Here is a 16885-nt window from a genome sequence, read left to right on the forward strand (position 1 = left end):
TGATCTTGCAGACAAATCACATAGCAAAGAGCAAAAATCACTTGCCAATTCAAAGAGTTTAATCTCCAAAACATCTTACTACATACTGTACTTTGTAAGCTGCTTGCATGAACAATAACTGAACAAGGGAGCTTAAAAAAACCCTGATGTTTACAAATACAGATTTCTTACTGTTGGGATTGAGGTTGTACAGCTTACTCTTCTAAGTCGCCTCTGCATAAGATTGTGTTCCATGCTATTGACTTCAGTTTTCAGCCGCTCAAGTTCCTCTTTCTCAAGCTTCAGTTCTTTTGCTAATCTCTCCATCCTTGCTCGCTGATGTAATAGCAAGGCTAGAGCAGTATAGGGAATAAACAGTCAATATAATGCACTTAATTAAAAAACAGAACTCTTACTTTGTGTGTAATATACACAAGTGACCTTTCCAAAATAATAGGTGAGTATAAACATGCAGCCACATATCAGTGTAAAGATGCTTCATGCCAACTGAACTATAGTTTAGGACAGTAAATTCTTCCAGAATAAAAATAATGGCTTTAGACAGTAATTTGAAGTTCATATTACCATTTTGGTCACTGCTTCTTTTTTTGTATTTGGTCTTTCTCCACTGAAAAATACAAAGGCACCTGTACAAGGAGACATCTTCTCAGGATGAAACAGCAACCTAATCATACTACCACTGCACTGTCAAGAATAAATACCAGAGGCAAGAATTAGAGTCTGAAAGACCACACCAGAACATGACCTCACAGCTGCTGTTTAATAATGTCATCTGATTCTCAGAAGACCTCACATATTAGCAAGAGCCAAGCCTGTATTGATTTTTGCAGTTCTATTAGAGACTATACAACGAAGTTTTTAAAAATTGCTTTTGCCCTTTGGAACAGTAGAAGGTTTAATTTCCAGTATTATAAATTCACTCATGTTCACAGGCAAAACTAAGGAGCAAGGAGAATCCCTTATTAAAGGAAGATAGACATAAATTAGTTACAAGAATCGTAAAGACCTTCAGGACCTTTAACTCTGTAGTTAAAGTTGAGCCATTCCTCCTAAATCTCTTTCAGTCGTTAATAACTTCCTCAAAAATGTATGCCTTTGGGATGAAATTTGTCATGTTCAGTCTCAAGCTACAAGACTTCTGTTGTCATGGGTTCCTGAGGCAGTTGCTGAGCAGGTAAAGATAATCCTACTAGCTAGGAATAAATATTCAATTTTCTCTGACAGACTAGGCAGGATTTTCCTCAATATTCTTACTTTGATGTCAAATAGGAGTAAATACAGGTCACTGGTCTGAGGTTTACCACTTTCTGATCTACTTGTTTTTACTGATGCTCAACTGAAGAGGAAAGATCCTTCTTGACAATGGCAATTGACCGGGGAAGGCAAAGGGAAGAGATTTGCTGCTGGTATGCAGATGGGTAGACTGTCCAAGTAATGGGTTTGCCAGCAGGTTATTCCTATGTTTCTACTGTGAAATAAACAGAAAAAAGGAACGCACAAGGACACACTACTGAAGCTTGCAAAGTGCTATTACATGCAAAGCACCTGCAGTGTCTCTCCTTCCTGATCTCCATTCAGTGCAAAGAGAAATTAAAAATGTTAAACAAAACACTGTATGAAAAATACAATTATATACTAATTGGAAGAAAGGAAAAAACTCCACAGATGGAGCTAAGTGCAGACATGACAGATCTTACTGAGGCAGGGTAGAAAACAGAGAGGAAGAGCCAGGAGCATAAAAATACGGTATTTTTATTGGCTGACACTTTTCTACCTGAAGCAGAAATTCTAAACTTGGATTTTGTATGGACCCTCACATTTCAGAAGCCAGTAGCAATACAGGGATTGAAAACAGGATATCTTATTAAATAACATTAAAACAACAAAACCAGCAACAACCTTTCATAAAAACAGTGTGTGTCAGTTAAGAGAAGAGTTTGAAAGATCATAATTACAGTATTAATTTTAAAAAATTCACAACAGTAATGATACATGGCTCACCAATTCCTGGCTTTATATATTCATTCATCATCCAGTTTATACCTGACATATACAATGCCCTCTCATATGTGCTGCATCTTATTAGGATATAGCATCATGCAATATAATATATCACACTAAAGAAAATCAGTAGTGATGTATATATTTCTGTAACTTTTTCACCATGGTAGAGACTGATAGAAAAGTCATACACATTAATTTGTTTCTTAAATTAGCAAAATCCGAAGATTTTAAGTATATTCCTCTTTAAATCTCAGTTGTGCTACATAAGTGTGTAATGTAAGTTTGCAGAGGCTAAATATTATTGCTGTTGATATTTATATTGCAGTAGCACACACAGTCACTATTGAAGCCCCAACATATAGGAAGATACAGTTCTCTGCCCCAAAGACCATACAAACCTAAGAAACTCAACTGTCCAAATGAAGGAAACTAATTCCCCCCCCCCCCCCAAAAAAAAAGAAGAAAAAGAAAATAGTATCTAGGGGGAAAAAACCACAGTGCAAAAAAACTGAACAGCAAATAAAACCTTATTTAGCAAGTAATTTTGCAATCCAGAACCCATTTTTTGTCTTAGTCACATGAAATCAGTTATATTTTTCCTGTACAATTGAGTTAATTTATGGAACAATAGTTACTCTGCCAGTTATTAAAGGTTGTTTGGAACTGCACGCCATGAGAGACTGTATGGCCCCGGCAGATAGGGCCAGGTTGGCAACGCTGCCTAGAGTAAATACTAACTGGCTCCACCTCACTCCTACTGATCTCTACCGTTCACAAAGTTTACTCCTGCCTGCTTTCAGTCCAGGAATCAGCAGGGGATGTTGTGTGCACGGAATGGAAACCATCTGGTACAGAGCAATTCCATGTTAAGAGGTTAAAGATAGCTCAGAGGCGACAGTGGAAATGAGGGTCAAATACTGCAGGGCAGAGTTAGAGAGGTGAAATAATGTGAAATAGGAATAAAATGAAGTGAAAAGAAAGGATAGGAGGAGGAGAGAGGAAAGGCAGATAAACTAATCTCATTAGAAATCTAAGTAAAGTATGAAGTAGACGGTTTGAATAATTGCTGCTAATTAGCATTATGACAATTAAAGCTGACTGGCTTGAATGCTTGCAGACTAAACTTTCTCTGTGCAAGTGAGTTCGAGTATATCAATCAGTTTTCAAAAGCTGCAACTCTGAAGAAAGCACTTTTCTGCTCAAATGTTTGGGTAGAGTTTCCACACAATTCTCTTTTACTTAAGCTGTAGTTACTTGGTATTTGATATTAGGGCTCTCTCAAAGTATTTGTTGCCCCCTATCCATAGAAAAACAACCTTCCTCTTTGCATCCAAATCCTGCTGAAAAACCATTTCTGCCATGTCAGTTATGATAAATTAAAGTTTTTTAAAAGTTTAAAATAACTAAATTATTCTACATTTAATCAAGATGTGGATTCGTCTTACTGTGCAATCTTAATATTTTATCCCCTGACTTCTCTTTCCTTTCCTCCTTTTTGTTTATTACCCTTGCTGGCTTGTTGGTTTTGTCTTGGTACAATGTTGTTGGTTTTGTGTAGCAATGAGAATAATTTTGCTTATTAAACAAATAAATACATCTGTTATAAGTTATTCAAATGTATTTTATTCAAAGGACAAGAAGTAATGGGCTTAATCTGCAGCAAGGGAGATTTAGGTTAGATACTAAGAAAAAAACTAAATTATACAGGTATTTAAACTCTGGCTTGCAAGGGAAGTTGTGGAATCCCCATCATTGGAGATTTTAAAGAATAGGTTAGACAAACACCTGTCTGAGATAAACTACGTTTCTTGGTCCTGCCTCAGTGCAGGGTGCTGGACTTGATTGCCTCTTGAGGTCCCTTCCAGCCCCACATTTCTATGAGTCTATGAAAATTATCTAATCCGCATTTAAATATTTGCCTCAAATTTCAACACAACTTTGTAAATGAACTATACAGAAAAGTGTTTGCCTTTGTTAGTTTTAAAATATACAACTTTTCAGTTTCTTCAAATGTTGTCTTGTTCTCTTATGGAACAAGATGGTTTGTATGGCCATTTATAAGAAATCATTAGAATTTGACAACAATCTCATCAATTCATATTTTCCATGTTACATTTTAAGAACTTCTAGTACATCAAAATCTCTTGGATCACACAGGCCGAAAGTTATCTATGTTCTTCTGAATAGGTTCAGTGTCTCTTGAGACACAGCTAGTAGAGTCCTGGACTGTAAAATGCAGTTTAATTTGCTTTTTAAAATTGCAGTAGGCAGTTCAAGAAATTTACCTTGAGTATAAGCGTAGTCATCTGATCCAGAACTGGAACTCCTCTGGTATTTATGGATTCCTTTTTCGCCTCCAGATCCTGGTATTACTGAAATGGGCTGAATAGGTTCTGGTGCTGCAGAACGTTCCTCTTGGTCCACTAAATTTAAAAGATTCTCAGTCTGCACTCGACCTACTGTGATTTTAAACACTGTTGAGTTTGGCTGAGATACCATTACCCGGGGAGACTGCGTTAGTGCACCTGTAGGTCCAGTTGGTTGTGTGTAGGTAATATATAATGGATTAACATTAAATGTTGGTTTTGGTTGACCTGACATACCTCTAGAAGGAGAGCCTGAAGGTGGAGTAGTGGCTGCATACAGCGGGTGCTGGTTTCGTTGAGATGGTTGATTATTTATTGGTGAAGGACTTCTATTCATTGCAGTCCCAGGTCTTTGTGGTGGCTCAACTGTAATTTCTATCTTGTTCATAGAACCTTTGGATAAGCTAGGTCCACCATAAGGGAGATAAGATACTGAGTGACCACCCTGTTTTTGATAACTCTGGGGCGATTGTTGATATGGATGGGGTGGAACAGTTGAAGGACTAGGAGGCATAAACACATGTGAACTCTGATGACCTATTTGGGTAGGCTGTACCTGATGCTGAGGAGAGCCAAAAGGAGAAGGACACTGAGATGCAGGTGGTGATTGATAAGTTGGCTGAGGAATCTGGGGCTGTTTAGGAGAATACTGTGAAGGTTGGTAGTTCTGTTGATGTGGATAAACAGGTAGCGGGCGTGGAGTATAATGTGGAACTGGGCCTTGTGGAGAAGAATGCCACTGTGCATTCTGAGGAGTCTGTCGTCCTGAAGAACTTTGAGACGTCTGCCTAATATATATAGAACCAGGAGTCCCATAAAGATTGCTTGGAATCTGTGGAAGAATTTGTAAAGCTCTGGGTACTGTTTGTCCAGAGGGGAGGTTTTGTGATAATGTAACAGTAATAGGATTTGTATTGTACCGAGGTATGTGCATATATGTAGGAGGATGAGGGCCTTGCATAGCAGATGTGTTCATTCCTGGTGGCATGGAAGATGGCTGTTGAGGTGGTTGCGGAGGAGGAGTAGCTGCATTTCTAGTCTGGTCATTCATGAAAAATGGATTGTAATTAGAAGAAGCTGCCACAACAGCTGGAGCAGAGTGTGGTTCTTGAACTAAGCAGATCAGCTGTTTACCCGCTGTGCATTGTGGATCAATATGTCCATCGCTTGAGCTATGTACCAGTGTACGACCACCATTAAGTTGAGCTCCTTCCCCTGCATGGTAGCTGGAAGGGGGATGAATACCCAGGTTAATGTGCAAAAGGCGATTCCTGTTCATTCTGCTGTCATCAGGGCTATGGTACTCCATATATAAGTATTTGTTGCTCTCCTGCGCAAGGACTCGACAACATGCTTCAAGGTTGTTGTTGTTCTAGAAGTAAGAATTGACACCAATTATCTTCAAATTACATTAGTAACTCCAATCAGTATATTCAACTGAAGTTCCAATTAAGCTTAGCTTGAACACATTTTAGGGATAACACTTCACAGTAGCTGGCATACCTATGACTCCCGAAATAAATTAAAGATAATCCCTGTTAGACCATGCTATATACGAAGTATGTGGCTCATGTTACTTACAGTGAAATCTTATGATAACATAAGCTACTGAGTGACCCACATAAAATCTAGCAAGTCCAAGTTAAGGGAAATAGAATTTGGTAATGGTTATAGCTTTGGCATTCATTCCTGAAATGTTTCTGTTTCTTTAGAAAAGGATGTACATATATTTAACATTATTTCAAATGAGAAAATACTACAAATTAGAACTATTTCACAGCTTGAAACTGAAGTGTTCAAAACAATATTTCAAAGAGGATTAGCATATTACAGCCATCCAGTCTCCATGATTACTGAATTTGCAATCCTAATATGCATCTTGTTTAACTTTGGTTTGTTCTTCCCATTAGCTGTAATTTAAAATAAACCCCAGTGTTAAAAATTTAATTTTAAAAGTGTGTTCACAGTTTGAATGTATTCTGTCTAACTTTCCTTGCAACTGGCCTCCCCTGATTTCTGTCCTTTATCCCTTAGCCTAAATCACTTCGATTTACTCTTTTGATCACCTTCCTCTTTCTAGAAAATAGTTTCAATGTAGTAAACAGCCACAAATACTCACCAGGACTGAGATGTTTAATACAATATACAGAGACTTGGAAGTATTTTCTAAACAGAGTTTAAAAACTACTTACAAATAGTCTGAAAATGGTGCATACTAATATTTTATCATCAGTAATGCAGATTGAAATCTGTCCTTTGTGAAGAATGTTTTTTAAAGATAAACTACCAATATTCTGTGTCAAATTTAAAAAATTAAATCTGAAATATTTTGCCCAAATTATTAACTCTTACTGGTTTGGCTGTCAAACTAGAAAAAAAGGCGCTTTTAAATACAATTAAGGATGCTAAAACAGTGTACTTACCCTATGACATAGTTTATAAAACCCAAGCACTTAAAAGCAAGGAAAAGTTAAAAATACAATAAATCTGATATTAGCCAACTGATAAATACATAATTTAGAACCTTTAAAATGTTTGGAAATTAATAGCCATTTTCCAAGACTCCTTATATTCTGACACTGCATCTTCAACTATTACATTTTCTTTAAAATAAATAAAAAAGCACGCTGAAAAAGCTTGTGCAGCCCTCAGAGGAATGAAGAATCCAAACCCCTTCAAATTTAAGGAGGGGTGTAGTTTGGACTGCACACCCTGGACCTAAAGCTACGTAAAGTTTTGGTTCTGAGTCAAAAACAAAAAGGGGCTTTTTTCCCCACTTCAGTTATGGCCAAATTCTTACAACAGCTGTTCTAACGCTATCTTGGCCATCAGAAAGTCACTCAAGATGTGGAAATGTTGTGATTTCTACTATTTTTCACAGAAATCTTACAGATTTTTTTCCACATTTTTAGAACAAAATCCAAACAAAAACTGTGGTTCAGCCTTGAATCTAAACCCTAATCTAATCTGTACCCGATTGCCTTTAGTCACATTTGACAATTTCTGACCATATACATTTTATAAAAATTGATCCCAAGATTGGTATTTTCTACAGCATACCATAGATCTCAATAGGTCAAAAATAAAACACAGTTATCAGGAAAAAAGTAAATGTATAGATTCATCAAGATCTCCTCTGCCACTGATGCTACATTTTTGAAGGGTTCCAGCACTGAGGAATCAATTCTAATTAGTAAGGAGTTTCACATTTTTGATTAACAGCCATCACTGTAGTCTCTGATGCTTACTGTCTTACGATAAATATATATATTCTATCAATAGACTTATGAGTTACAAATAGCTCTCCTACTTAGGTGATCTGCGAATGGTCTAGGCAAAGTCATCTTTATTCTAGCACTATATTTCGGATGACCTCAGTAACCAGAATAAGAAGGATGTACAGCATATTCTCAGCTAAAGATCTCCTTCTCTCTCATCTTTGGCCCTGTGAAGTCCAGCCCTGTTCACATCTTTGGCTCTGACACATCACACCATGCACCATTCTTTTAACACCAATTTCCATGTCTGTATTTTGCTGGATAACGGAGCTGTCGTAAGTGGCAGGTAGTACAGCATTAAAGCAGGGTCCCCGTGTTCCAGCCCCATAATTACAGATGCAACAGAGCAGCATCAGACACCAGAGAGCACAGCTAACTGCTGCCAGACAGCCATCTGTTACCTAAGCAGAACGCAGTAGAGTCCATGGCGCCCTCAGGTCACATAATGTGACAGACACGAGGGGGAAAGACAGCAGCTAGGAGACATTCCATGGAACACACTATCACCTGTCTAGAAATACCCCATATTATTGGTGTATCCAAGACTTATATAGTTTTAAGTATTTGGAATATGTGGTGTGATGACAGGTCAGCCAATGACTATTGGTTCATCTGCCTTTTTAATTGACATATTGCATAGCCTTGGGCCAGGTCTACATTAGGGACTTATGCTGGCACAACTATGTTGGTCAGGGCTGTGAAGACGTGTGATCCCTGACTGATACAACTGTGTAGGCAGAAGTCCCAGGGTAGGCATAGTTACATCAGCTGTGTTTTTACTAGCATAGCTTATTTCAATCATACAGAGTGGTTTTGCTATACCAGTACAAAGAGCAGCATTGCCAGATTACCTGCAACTATACCTAGAGTGCTTTGCATACCGATATTCCCATACCGGTAAAATGCTCCTAGTGTGGACATGGAAGCCTTTTATATACTTCAAAGACTACAAAATAAAATGTTGGAATACAATATGTTAAAAAGAACCCTGTATTCAGATGTCCAGAGTATGTCTGGATACTGTACTTCGGAGACACAGGGGTCCTTTAGCTTTGTCAAATTACAGACATCGGATAGTTCAACTGGTTCATCCAAGAGATCATCTACTTACCAGTACGGAAGAAATGACTATGTCAGAGTAAACGAAGTTCTGTATTACAAGAACATCCTGCACTTCTTATCTGAAAGCAGCTCAGAACTATAAAGGGTGGAGATACTGTATGCATTCGTTTCAGCAGTAATGAAATTGCTGGAGCACTTCTACGGTTAAGCTGTGTCCCCATTTTGATTCCTCCTTAATGGCACTGCTTGGGAAAAAGACTGCAATTTGACTTGGCAAAGGGGAAGTACGAAAGCCATTCTGACCATCCAGGTGGCAGACAAAAGGGGCAACTCCAAAGGAAAATGTTTAGCCTACTACATAGAACCCAACCCTCCTCTCAAAGGAAAAAGGAGGGGATATTCAGGTAAAAAGTTCAGGTAAAAAAGTTACCTCTGGTATGCCTTCAGCAGTAACTACCCCCACCTGCTACTTTCCTTGTCCCTATATACTGTCCTAGGTCAGGCGGTAGGGGGTGAAGAGCAAGGAGAAACATGTGAGTGGAGGCACTGCTTCCAAGGAAAGAAGCAGGCATATCAAAGCCACCATCTTTGGCTCTCACTAGCACAGAGATTCCCAAACTGTGGGACGCATCCTCCTAAGAATGTTTGGAGGGGTGCAGTGGGGCCCAAGTCAGCCCTCGTGGGGGGAGGGAGTGCCACCCAGTCCTGTTCCAGCCCCAGCTCTGCTCCAACCCTGCCCCCAGCCTTGGCTCGGTTGTGACAGGTAAGGATACCAAGTCCATCTCGCCCAAGTGGGAGCAGTCAGTATGAGGTGTACTCCTTGTTATTTTTACTAGGATTTTTGACAGTAGAGCCAATGGGAAAAGGCATACAGAAGGTCCTTGTACCACGGAAGGAGTGCTTCCCCATCCCTGCTCTGGAACAGTATTGTGGACATTTCTTGTTCAGGCAAGTGGTGAACAGGTCTGTGGCCAGTGTCCCCACACTGCTTGAAAAGGTCATGAAGTACTGCTGGGTACCATTCGTGGTCGTGTGGAACTTGCGACTGAGATGGTCTGCTATTGAGTTTTGTGTTCCCAGAAGGTAGGCACGAATAGCGTGATGTTGTGGGAAATGCACCAGTTCCATAGCTTTACCGCTTCTGCACAAAGGGAGGGCAACCTTGTTCCTCCCTGTCAGCATATGTAATACACACATTCTGTGTTGTCTGTTAAGACTCTAGCGTGCGTTCTCTTGATCAGCAGGAGGAAATGGACGCAGGCATTTCTGACTGCCCTGAGTTTAACGTGGAGGGACATCTCCATGGATGACCATTTGCCTTGTTTTGTAAGGTTTTTTAGATGTGCACCCCATTCTAGGAGGGATGAGTCGGAGGTGAGAAGTAACGATGGGGAAGTTTACAAAAAGGGAATCCTGTTGTAAACTTCTGCTGAATTTTTCCACTGAACCAGGGAGTTTTTGACCTTGGTGGCACAGTGACACAGATGTGTCTAGTCTGTCTCTATTTGGTCTGTAGACTGAGCTGAACTACATTTTCAGGCACCACATATGAAGCCTGGCATGAGGTATAACTGCTGCACATGCTGCCATATGTACGAGGAATTGGAAGCAGTGTCTGGCTGATATTTGAGGGCTGTTTCATACTCTCTTTAGGAGCGTGGTCCAGGAAAGGAACCTGTGCTGAGGCACAAGCGCTTTGGCCTGTAACGAGTCCAGGTCAGCCCCTATGAAAGACAGGTGCTGTACGGGGGTGAAGGTTGATCTTTGGACGCTGATCTGAAGACCCAGTTCCATGAACAATCTATTACAGTCTTGGTAACCCGGCGGGCCTCATTAAAGGAGTGGGCTCTGAGGAGACAACAGGTCAAATAGGGGTAGATCATGATCCCCCTGGGAATGTAGGTTAGCAGCCACTCCTGATTGAACCTTGGAGAATACTCTCAGAGCCAATGATAGCCCAAAGGAGAGTATTCTGTACTGATAGTGGTCTTATCCTATGGTAAATCTGAGGAACTGTCTGTGGGATGGTAGGATTGAAATATGGAAATAGGTGTTCTGAAGGTCAATTGCTGCAAATCAGTCTCCCTGTTCCAATGCTGGAATAATTATTACCAGAGTAACCATCTTGAATTTTTGAGCCTTGACAAACCTGTTGAGTGCTCTGAGGTCTAGCATGGGTCTCCAACTGTCATTCTTCTTGGGTATCAGGAAATAGCAAGAGCAAAAATCTTTGCCTCATAGATGCTGGGGTACTGATTCTATGGCTCCTAATCGGAGGAAGAGATCTATTTCTTGTTGTAGTAAACTCTCATGAGAAGGGTCCTTGAAGAGGGATGGAAAAGGGTGTTGGGGCAGGAGAGGTAAAGTTGGATGGAGTACCCATTGTGAATGATTTCCATCCATCTGATGTTATACATTCCTAGGTGCTCCGGAATGTGGCAAGGCGGTAGGCAAATGGGCAGTATAGGTTGGTCAGCTGCAGCGCTTAAAGGGAGTGGTCTGTTGACACCTCAACCAACACGTCAAAACTGCTGTTTTGAGGTGGCTGGTTGTGCTGTGGAAGACTGTGGGCTCGATGGTTTGCACCTGAAGAATCTAGATTTCTTTCTCTGAGGTTTGTAGAAGCTTTGAGTTGGGTATTGGCAGGTGTGGGATTTATGCTGGGGCTGCAGACTAAATTTTCTTTTTTGTCCAAGTATATAGATCCCTAAATGACCGGAGAATAGCCTTGGAATCTTTAAGGGTGTAGAGGTATGTGTCAGTCTTTTCAGCAAACAACTTGGTGCCTTCAAAGGGAAGGTCTTCAATGGTTGTCTGCACCTCTTTAGGGAACCCAGAGAGGCGTAATCACAACGCATTTCACATAACCACTATAGTGAAGATGGACTGGGCCGCTGTATCAGCTATATCGAGGGCTGACCAGAGTGTTGGTTTGGCTAATAGTTGCCCTTCCTGGATGACAGCTCAGAACTGGTCACACTCTGACTCTAGGATCTGATCAATAAAGGTGCTGAGCTTGGAATAATTAACACAGTTAATAATTAACATTTGCTGTTAATGCTTGATAATTTGCATTTGAAACTGCAATGTGTCAGAGGAGTAGGCCTTTCTCCTGAAGAGGTCAAGGTGTTTCCAATCCCTATCATAGGGGACAGATCTCATTTGGTGCTGGCAACCCCGGGAGTTTACGGCATCCACAACAATGGAGTTAGGGCGAGGGTGGGAAAAAAGGGGTTCTGTCTCCATAGCAGGGAGATTTTTATCAGCCCATTTACACATAGGCATCACCGATGCTGCAGTTTGCCATATAGTTTTTGTGGGGTCCAGGAGAGCCTCACTGATGGGGAGGGCTATTCTGGAGGACGAGGAAGAGTAGGATGTCAAGGAGTTTGTGGTGAGTATCTTTTACCTCCCTTAGGTGTATCTGCAGCATGTCTGTTGCACTTTAGCCAAGTCCTGGAAAAGCTGGAAATCATTGGCTAAGCATTATGGCGGGGGCATGACTGCCTCATCTAGAGAGAAGGAAGCTATGTTGGTTTTCGATGTAACCTCCTCTTTGAATCCTCCCTCTTCTTCCTCCACAATCTTCTCTGGAGGTTCAGTGACCGAAGGAGAACATCTCGGGGGCTCACGGATGTAAGCTGGAAACCCAAGAAGTGTGTGGTTGATATGATGCCCAGGAATCCCAGTAGGGCTATTGGAGCAGTGGGATAGAGCCTGGTGGTGCCCATGATTGGCTGTACAGGGGCTGATGGTATGCCTGAGGAGCCCCGAATCATAGAATATCAGGGTTGGAAGGGACCTCAGGAGGTCTTCTAGTCCAACCCCCTGCTCAAAGCAGGACCGATCCCCAATTAAATCATCCCAGCCATGGCTTTGTCAAGCCTGACCTTAAAAACTTCTGAGGAAGCAGATTCCACCACCTCCCTAGGTAATGCATTTCAGTGTTTCACCACCCTCCCAGTGAAAAAGTTTTTCCTAATATCCAACCTAAATCTCCCCCACTGCAACTTGAGACCATTACTCCTTGTTCTGTCATCCGCTACCACTGAGAACAGTCTAGATCCATCCTCTTTGGAACCCCCTTTCAGGTAGCTGAAAGCAGCTATCAAATCCCTCCTTATTCTTCTCTTCTGCAGACTAAACAATCCCAGTTCCCTCAGCCTCTCCTCATAAGTCATGTGTTCCAGTCCCCTAATCATTTTTGTTGCCCTCCGCTGGACACTTTCCAGTTTTTCCACATCCTTCTTGCAGTGTGGGGCCCAAAACTGGACACAGTACTCCAGGTGAGGCCTCACCAATGTCAAATAGAGTGGAACGATCACGTCCCTCGATCTGCTGGCAATGCTCCTACTTATCCAGCCCAAAATACCGTTAGCTCTCTTGGCAACAAGGGCACACTGTTGACTCATATCCAGCTTCTCATCCACTGTAACCCCTAGGTCCTTTTCTGCAGAACTGCTGCCTAGTCATTCAGTCCCTAGTCTGTAGCGGTGCATGGGTTTCTTCTATCCTAAGTGCAGGACTCTGCACTTGTCCTTGTTGAACCTCATCAGATTTCTTTTGGCCCAATCCTCTAATTTGTCTAGGTCTTTCTGTATCCTATCCCTACCTTCCAGTGTATCTACCACTGTGTCATCTGCAAACTTGCTGAGGGTGCAATCCACGCCATCCTCCAGATCATTAATGAAGATATTGAATAAAACCGGCCCCAGGACCGACCCTTGGGGCATACCGCTTGATACCAGCTGCCAACTAGACATGGAGCCATTGATCACCACCATTGAGCCTGACAACCTAGGCAGCTTTCTATCCACCTTATAGTCCATTCATCCAGCCCATACTTCTTTAGCTTGCTGGCAAGAATACTGTGGGAAGACAGTGACAAAAGCTTTGCTAAAGTCAAAGAACAACACGTCCACTGCTTTCCCTTCATCCACAGAACGGGTTCTCGTCATAGAAGACAATTAGATTAGTCAGGCATGACTAGACCTTGGTGACTCCATGCTGACTGTTCCTGATCACTTTTCTCTCCTCTAAGTGCTTCAGAATTGATTCCTTGAAGACCTGCTCCATGATTTTTCCAGGGACTGAGGTGAGGCTGACTGGCCTGTAGCTCCCAGGATCATCCTCCTTCCCTTTTTTAAAAGATGGGCACTACATTAGCCTTTTTCCAGTCATCCGGGACTTCCCCTGATCGCCATGAGTTTTCTAAGATAATGGCCAACGGCTCTGCAATCACATCCACCAACTCCTTTAGCACTCTCGGATGCAGCGCATCCGGCCCCATGGACTTGTGCACGTCCAACTTTTCTAAATAGTCCCGAACCACCACTTTCTCCACAGAGGGCTGGTCACCTCCTCCCCAAGCTGTGGTGCCCAGTGCAGTAGTCTGGGAGCTGACCTTGTTCGTGAAGACAGAGGCAAAAAAAGCATTGAGTACATTAGCTTTTTCCACATCCTCTGTCACTAGGTTGCCTCCCTCATTCAGTAAGGGGCCCACACTTCCCTTGACTTTCTTCTTGTTGCTAACATACCTGAAGAAACCCTTCTTGTTACTCTTAACATCTCTTGCTAGCTGCAACTCCAGGCGTGATTTGGCCTTCCTGATTTCACTCCTGCATGCCCGAGCAATATTTTTATACTCATCCCTGGTCATTTGTCCAATCTTCCACTTCTTGTAAGCTTCTTTTTTGTATTTAAGATCAGCAAGGATTTCACTGTTTAGTAAATATGGCAGGCGACCAGCTTGGCTTTTCTTTCTACACATTGGGATGGTTTGTCCCTGAAACCTCAATAAGGGTTCTTTAAAATACAGCCAGCTCTCCTGGACTCCTTTTCCCCTCATGTTATTCTCATAGGGGATCTTGCCCATCAGTTCCCTGAGGGAACAGGCTTCATAGGAAGTATAGAAGGAGGATGACTAGAAAGTAGAGGTGCCTGGCAAGGTACCGGAAAAGACTCACGTGCTTGGAGAAGACTTGATACCGAAGCTCCAGTGCCAAGAAGGGAAGACTCTGGTATATCAGATACGCTGAACTCTCTTGAGTGCCAGAACTCCTGCAGTCAGGGATCTCACCAGTGCTGGATGGCTCACCATTGACAGTGCCAACGGTACAGAGCATACCAGCAGGATCTTCTTAACCATGTGCTCCCTGCTCCTGTTTTTGTGTATTGGTACCATTGGCTCAGAGTCTATGCCCATCAGGTCTTTAGGCGCATCAATACCTGCTGCTCTAGACCCTCGTAAGCTATGGGTACCATGCTTGGATGGCCTTGGTGTCAACAGTACTGACAATACAAAGCATGCCAGAGATCTTTTATGGCTAGCTCAGGGCTCACAGCTCTCTCTTTAGATGTCTTACGAGAGGGGTCCATGGCTGATTTCTTCGACCCATAGTCCCTAGATGTCGAGGGCTGCAGAGAAGACTCATGCATTCTGGGCGACTCCTGGCACAGATCCAAAGAAGACTGGAGGGCTGCCTCCATCAGACATTATCTTCTGTTTGATTTCCCTGTCCTTTCGAGACGTGGGTTTAAGTTGTTGACAGAGACCACAATTCTGCAGCATGTAGCCTTCCCTGAAGCAGCATACGCATCAAGAGTGTTCATCTGCCACAGGGATGGCCTCTTTGCAAGAAGAGGCACTTCTTGAAGCCTGGTGAGTTGGGCATACCCTGTTGAGGGAAGGGATCCCCAACAAAAAAGGGGGGGGGGAATTAAAAGTTGTAGTTTTTCTTTATCTTCTAAAAAAGAAAAACTAAGACTGAAAAAGACGAACTAGCTACTAAAAATGCTAAAGAAAAGGAAGACGTTAACGATCTCAAATGGACTGCTGATGGCTCCGACTCTAGCCAGAGGCAGTTGAGAAGGAACTGTGGGGGTTTAGCCTGCACATACTGGTTAACCTTATGGTGGGGCACAAAGGGAGAGAGCCAGACACTGATATCAAAGTTTTCCAACCAGCAGCACAGGGACACAAGCACCCCTACAGTGGAGCACCCATAGGGGCATTACTCAAAGACAGAGACAGTTTCTTTAAGAAAAATGGCAAGGGCCTTACTGCTAATAAAAAATCTGGTCTTGTGAAAAATCCAGTAACCCACAGTTTCAATTCAGGTATGAGTGCAACACCTGCCTACATTGAATGGCAGAAGAGAAAAAAGGAGTTTTCCACTCTCACATCCTGAGATGACAGAAACTTGAATAGTGTCTTTCTGCTCAGCCACAGGGAATATCCACTCTCTTTTACCCAAAAAATAAACAAATAAATAAATAAATATTTCAATAGAATGTAAACTCAAAAAGTTTGCTGTTCTCCAAGTTCCTGTTACCTTTTAGAAACTTAAAAATCCCCAGAAGACAACTATGAAATTGAACTGATTTCTAATCAGTCTATTACAAGGGGGTTCCTTTTTATGCTACAACAATAAATGTACGGTAACTGTTACTATGCTACTGTATTCTGCTGCAGCATACCTGGAGCATACACTGAGACACCACCCCTTCTGGAATCTCAGGGAAACGTTGCCGGAGGTCATGGAGTACCTGCACATCAAGTTGCTGACTACCCTGCGCCATGCCAGACTGATGTTGTTCTGGGATTCTCAAGAATGGAAGTCAATAAGCCTTCCAGTGGATATGATCTTCTGATGCTTCAGGCATTTTCTATTGGGAAAAACAGACAACGATCATCATATTTATTAAAATACATCCTAATTCATCCAAAGTAAAAGTGAAGCTAACTACATTCTCCCTCCACCAAATGAAGTTTGCGTATAGACAACCTGAACTGTTTTTTAGATTCACAGATTGAAAGGGGCATGGAATAAACACAGAAACTGAGTCATGAATTTCTAATCCCAGATGTGCATTAGACTCCCTCAGTTTCCCCGTTGATAAAAATGGGATTAATATTAATTTACTTCTCAAAGACATTTTGAATAGTTAAAAGTTTGTGGTGTTTGAGGATATGATGAACTATACAAGGGTTCATTCATTATTTTAATAATAGAGCTATGTGCTAACAGTGACAGAATAGAAGTCCAGGTGGTACAATTACCAGTAGTATTTTAAATTATGTATTTTAGCTAATAATTAGATCTCCAACTCCCGCAGTGCACAAACACCACCACCTTTAAATGTATACCACTAACTAAAATTAGACAACAGCTG

At 41.8% G+C, this 16885-nt stretch overlaps 1 protein-coding gene across 5 annotated transcripts in view; it reads right to left on the bottom strand.

The window, feature by feature from the left end:
- TAB3 (TGF-beta activated kinase 1 (MAP3K7) binding protein 3) overlaps positions 1 to 16885 on the bottom strand; it is a 76870-nt gene that overhangs the window by 13723 nt on the left and 46262 nt on the right. For 4 of the 5 annotated variants that reach the window (XM_084642930.1, XM_084642929.1, XM_084642931.1 and 1 more), the window contains 3 exons: positions 16190 to 16378; positions 4290 to 5742; positions 172 to 332 (listed from right to left, as the gene is read on the bottom strand). In XM_084642930.1, coding sequence (XP_084499056.1) covers positions 172 to 332; positions 4290 to 5742; positions 16190 to 16291 — 1716 coding nt within the window. In that variant the 5' untranslated portion in view covers positions 16292 to 16378. The remainder of the gene's footprint in view (positions 1 to 171; positions 333 to 4289; positions 5743 to 16189; positions 16379 to 16885) is intronic. The other variant, XM_084642933.1, reaches the window with a different exon arrangement.

This window comes from Lepidochelys olivacea, assembly GCF_965140295.1.
Source record: "Lepidochelys olivacea isolate rLepOli2 genome assembly, chromosome: 1".
Lineage (NCBI taxonomy): Eukaryota > Metazoa > Chordata > Testudines > Cheloniidae > Lepidochelys > Lepidochelys olivacea.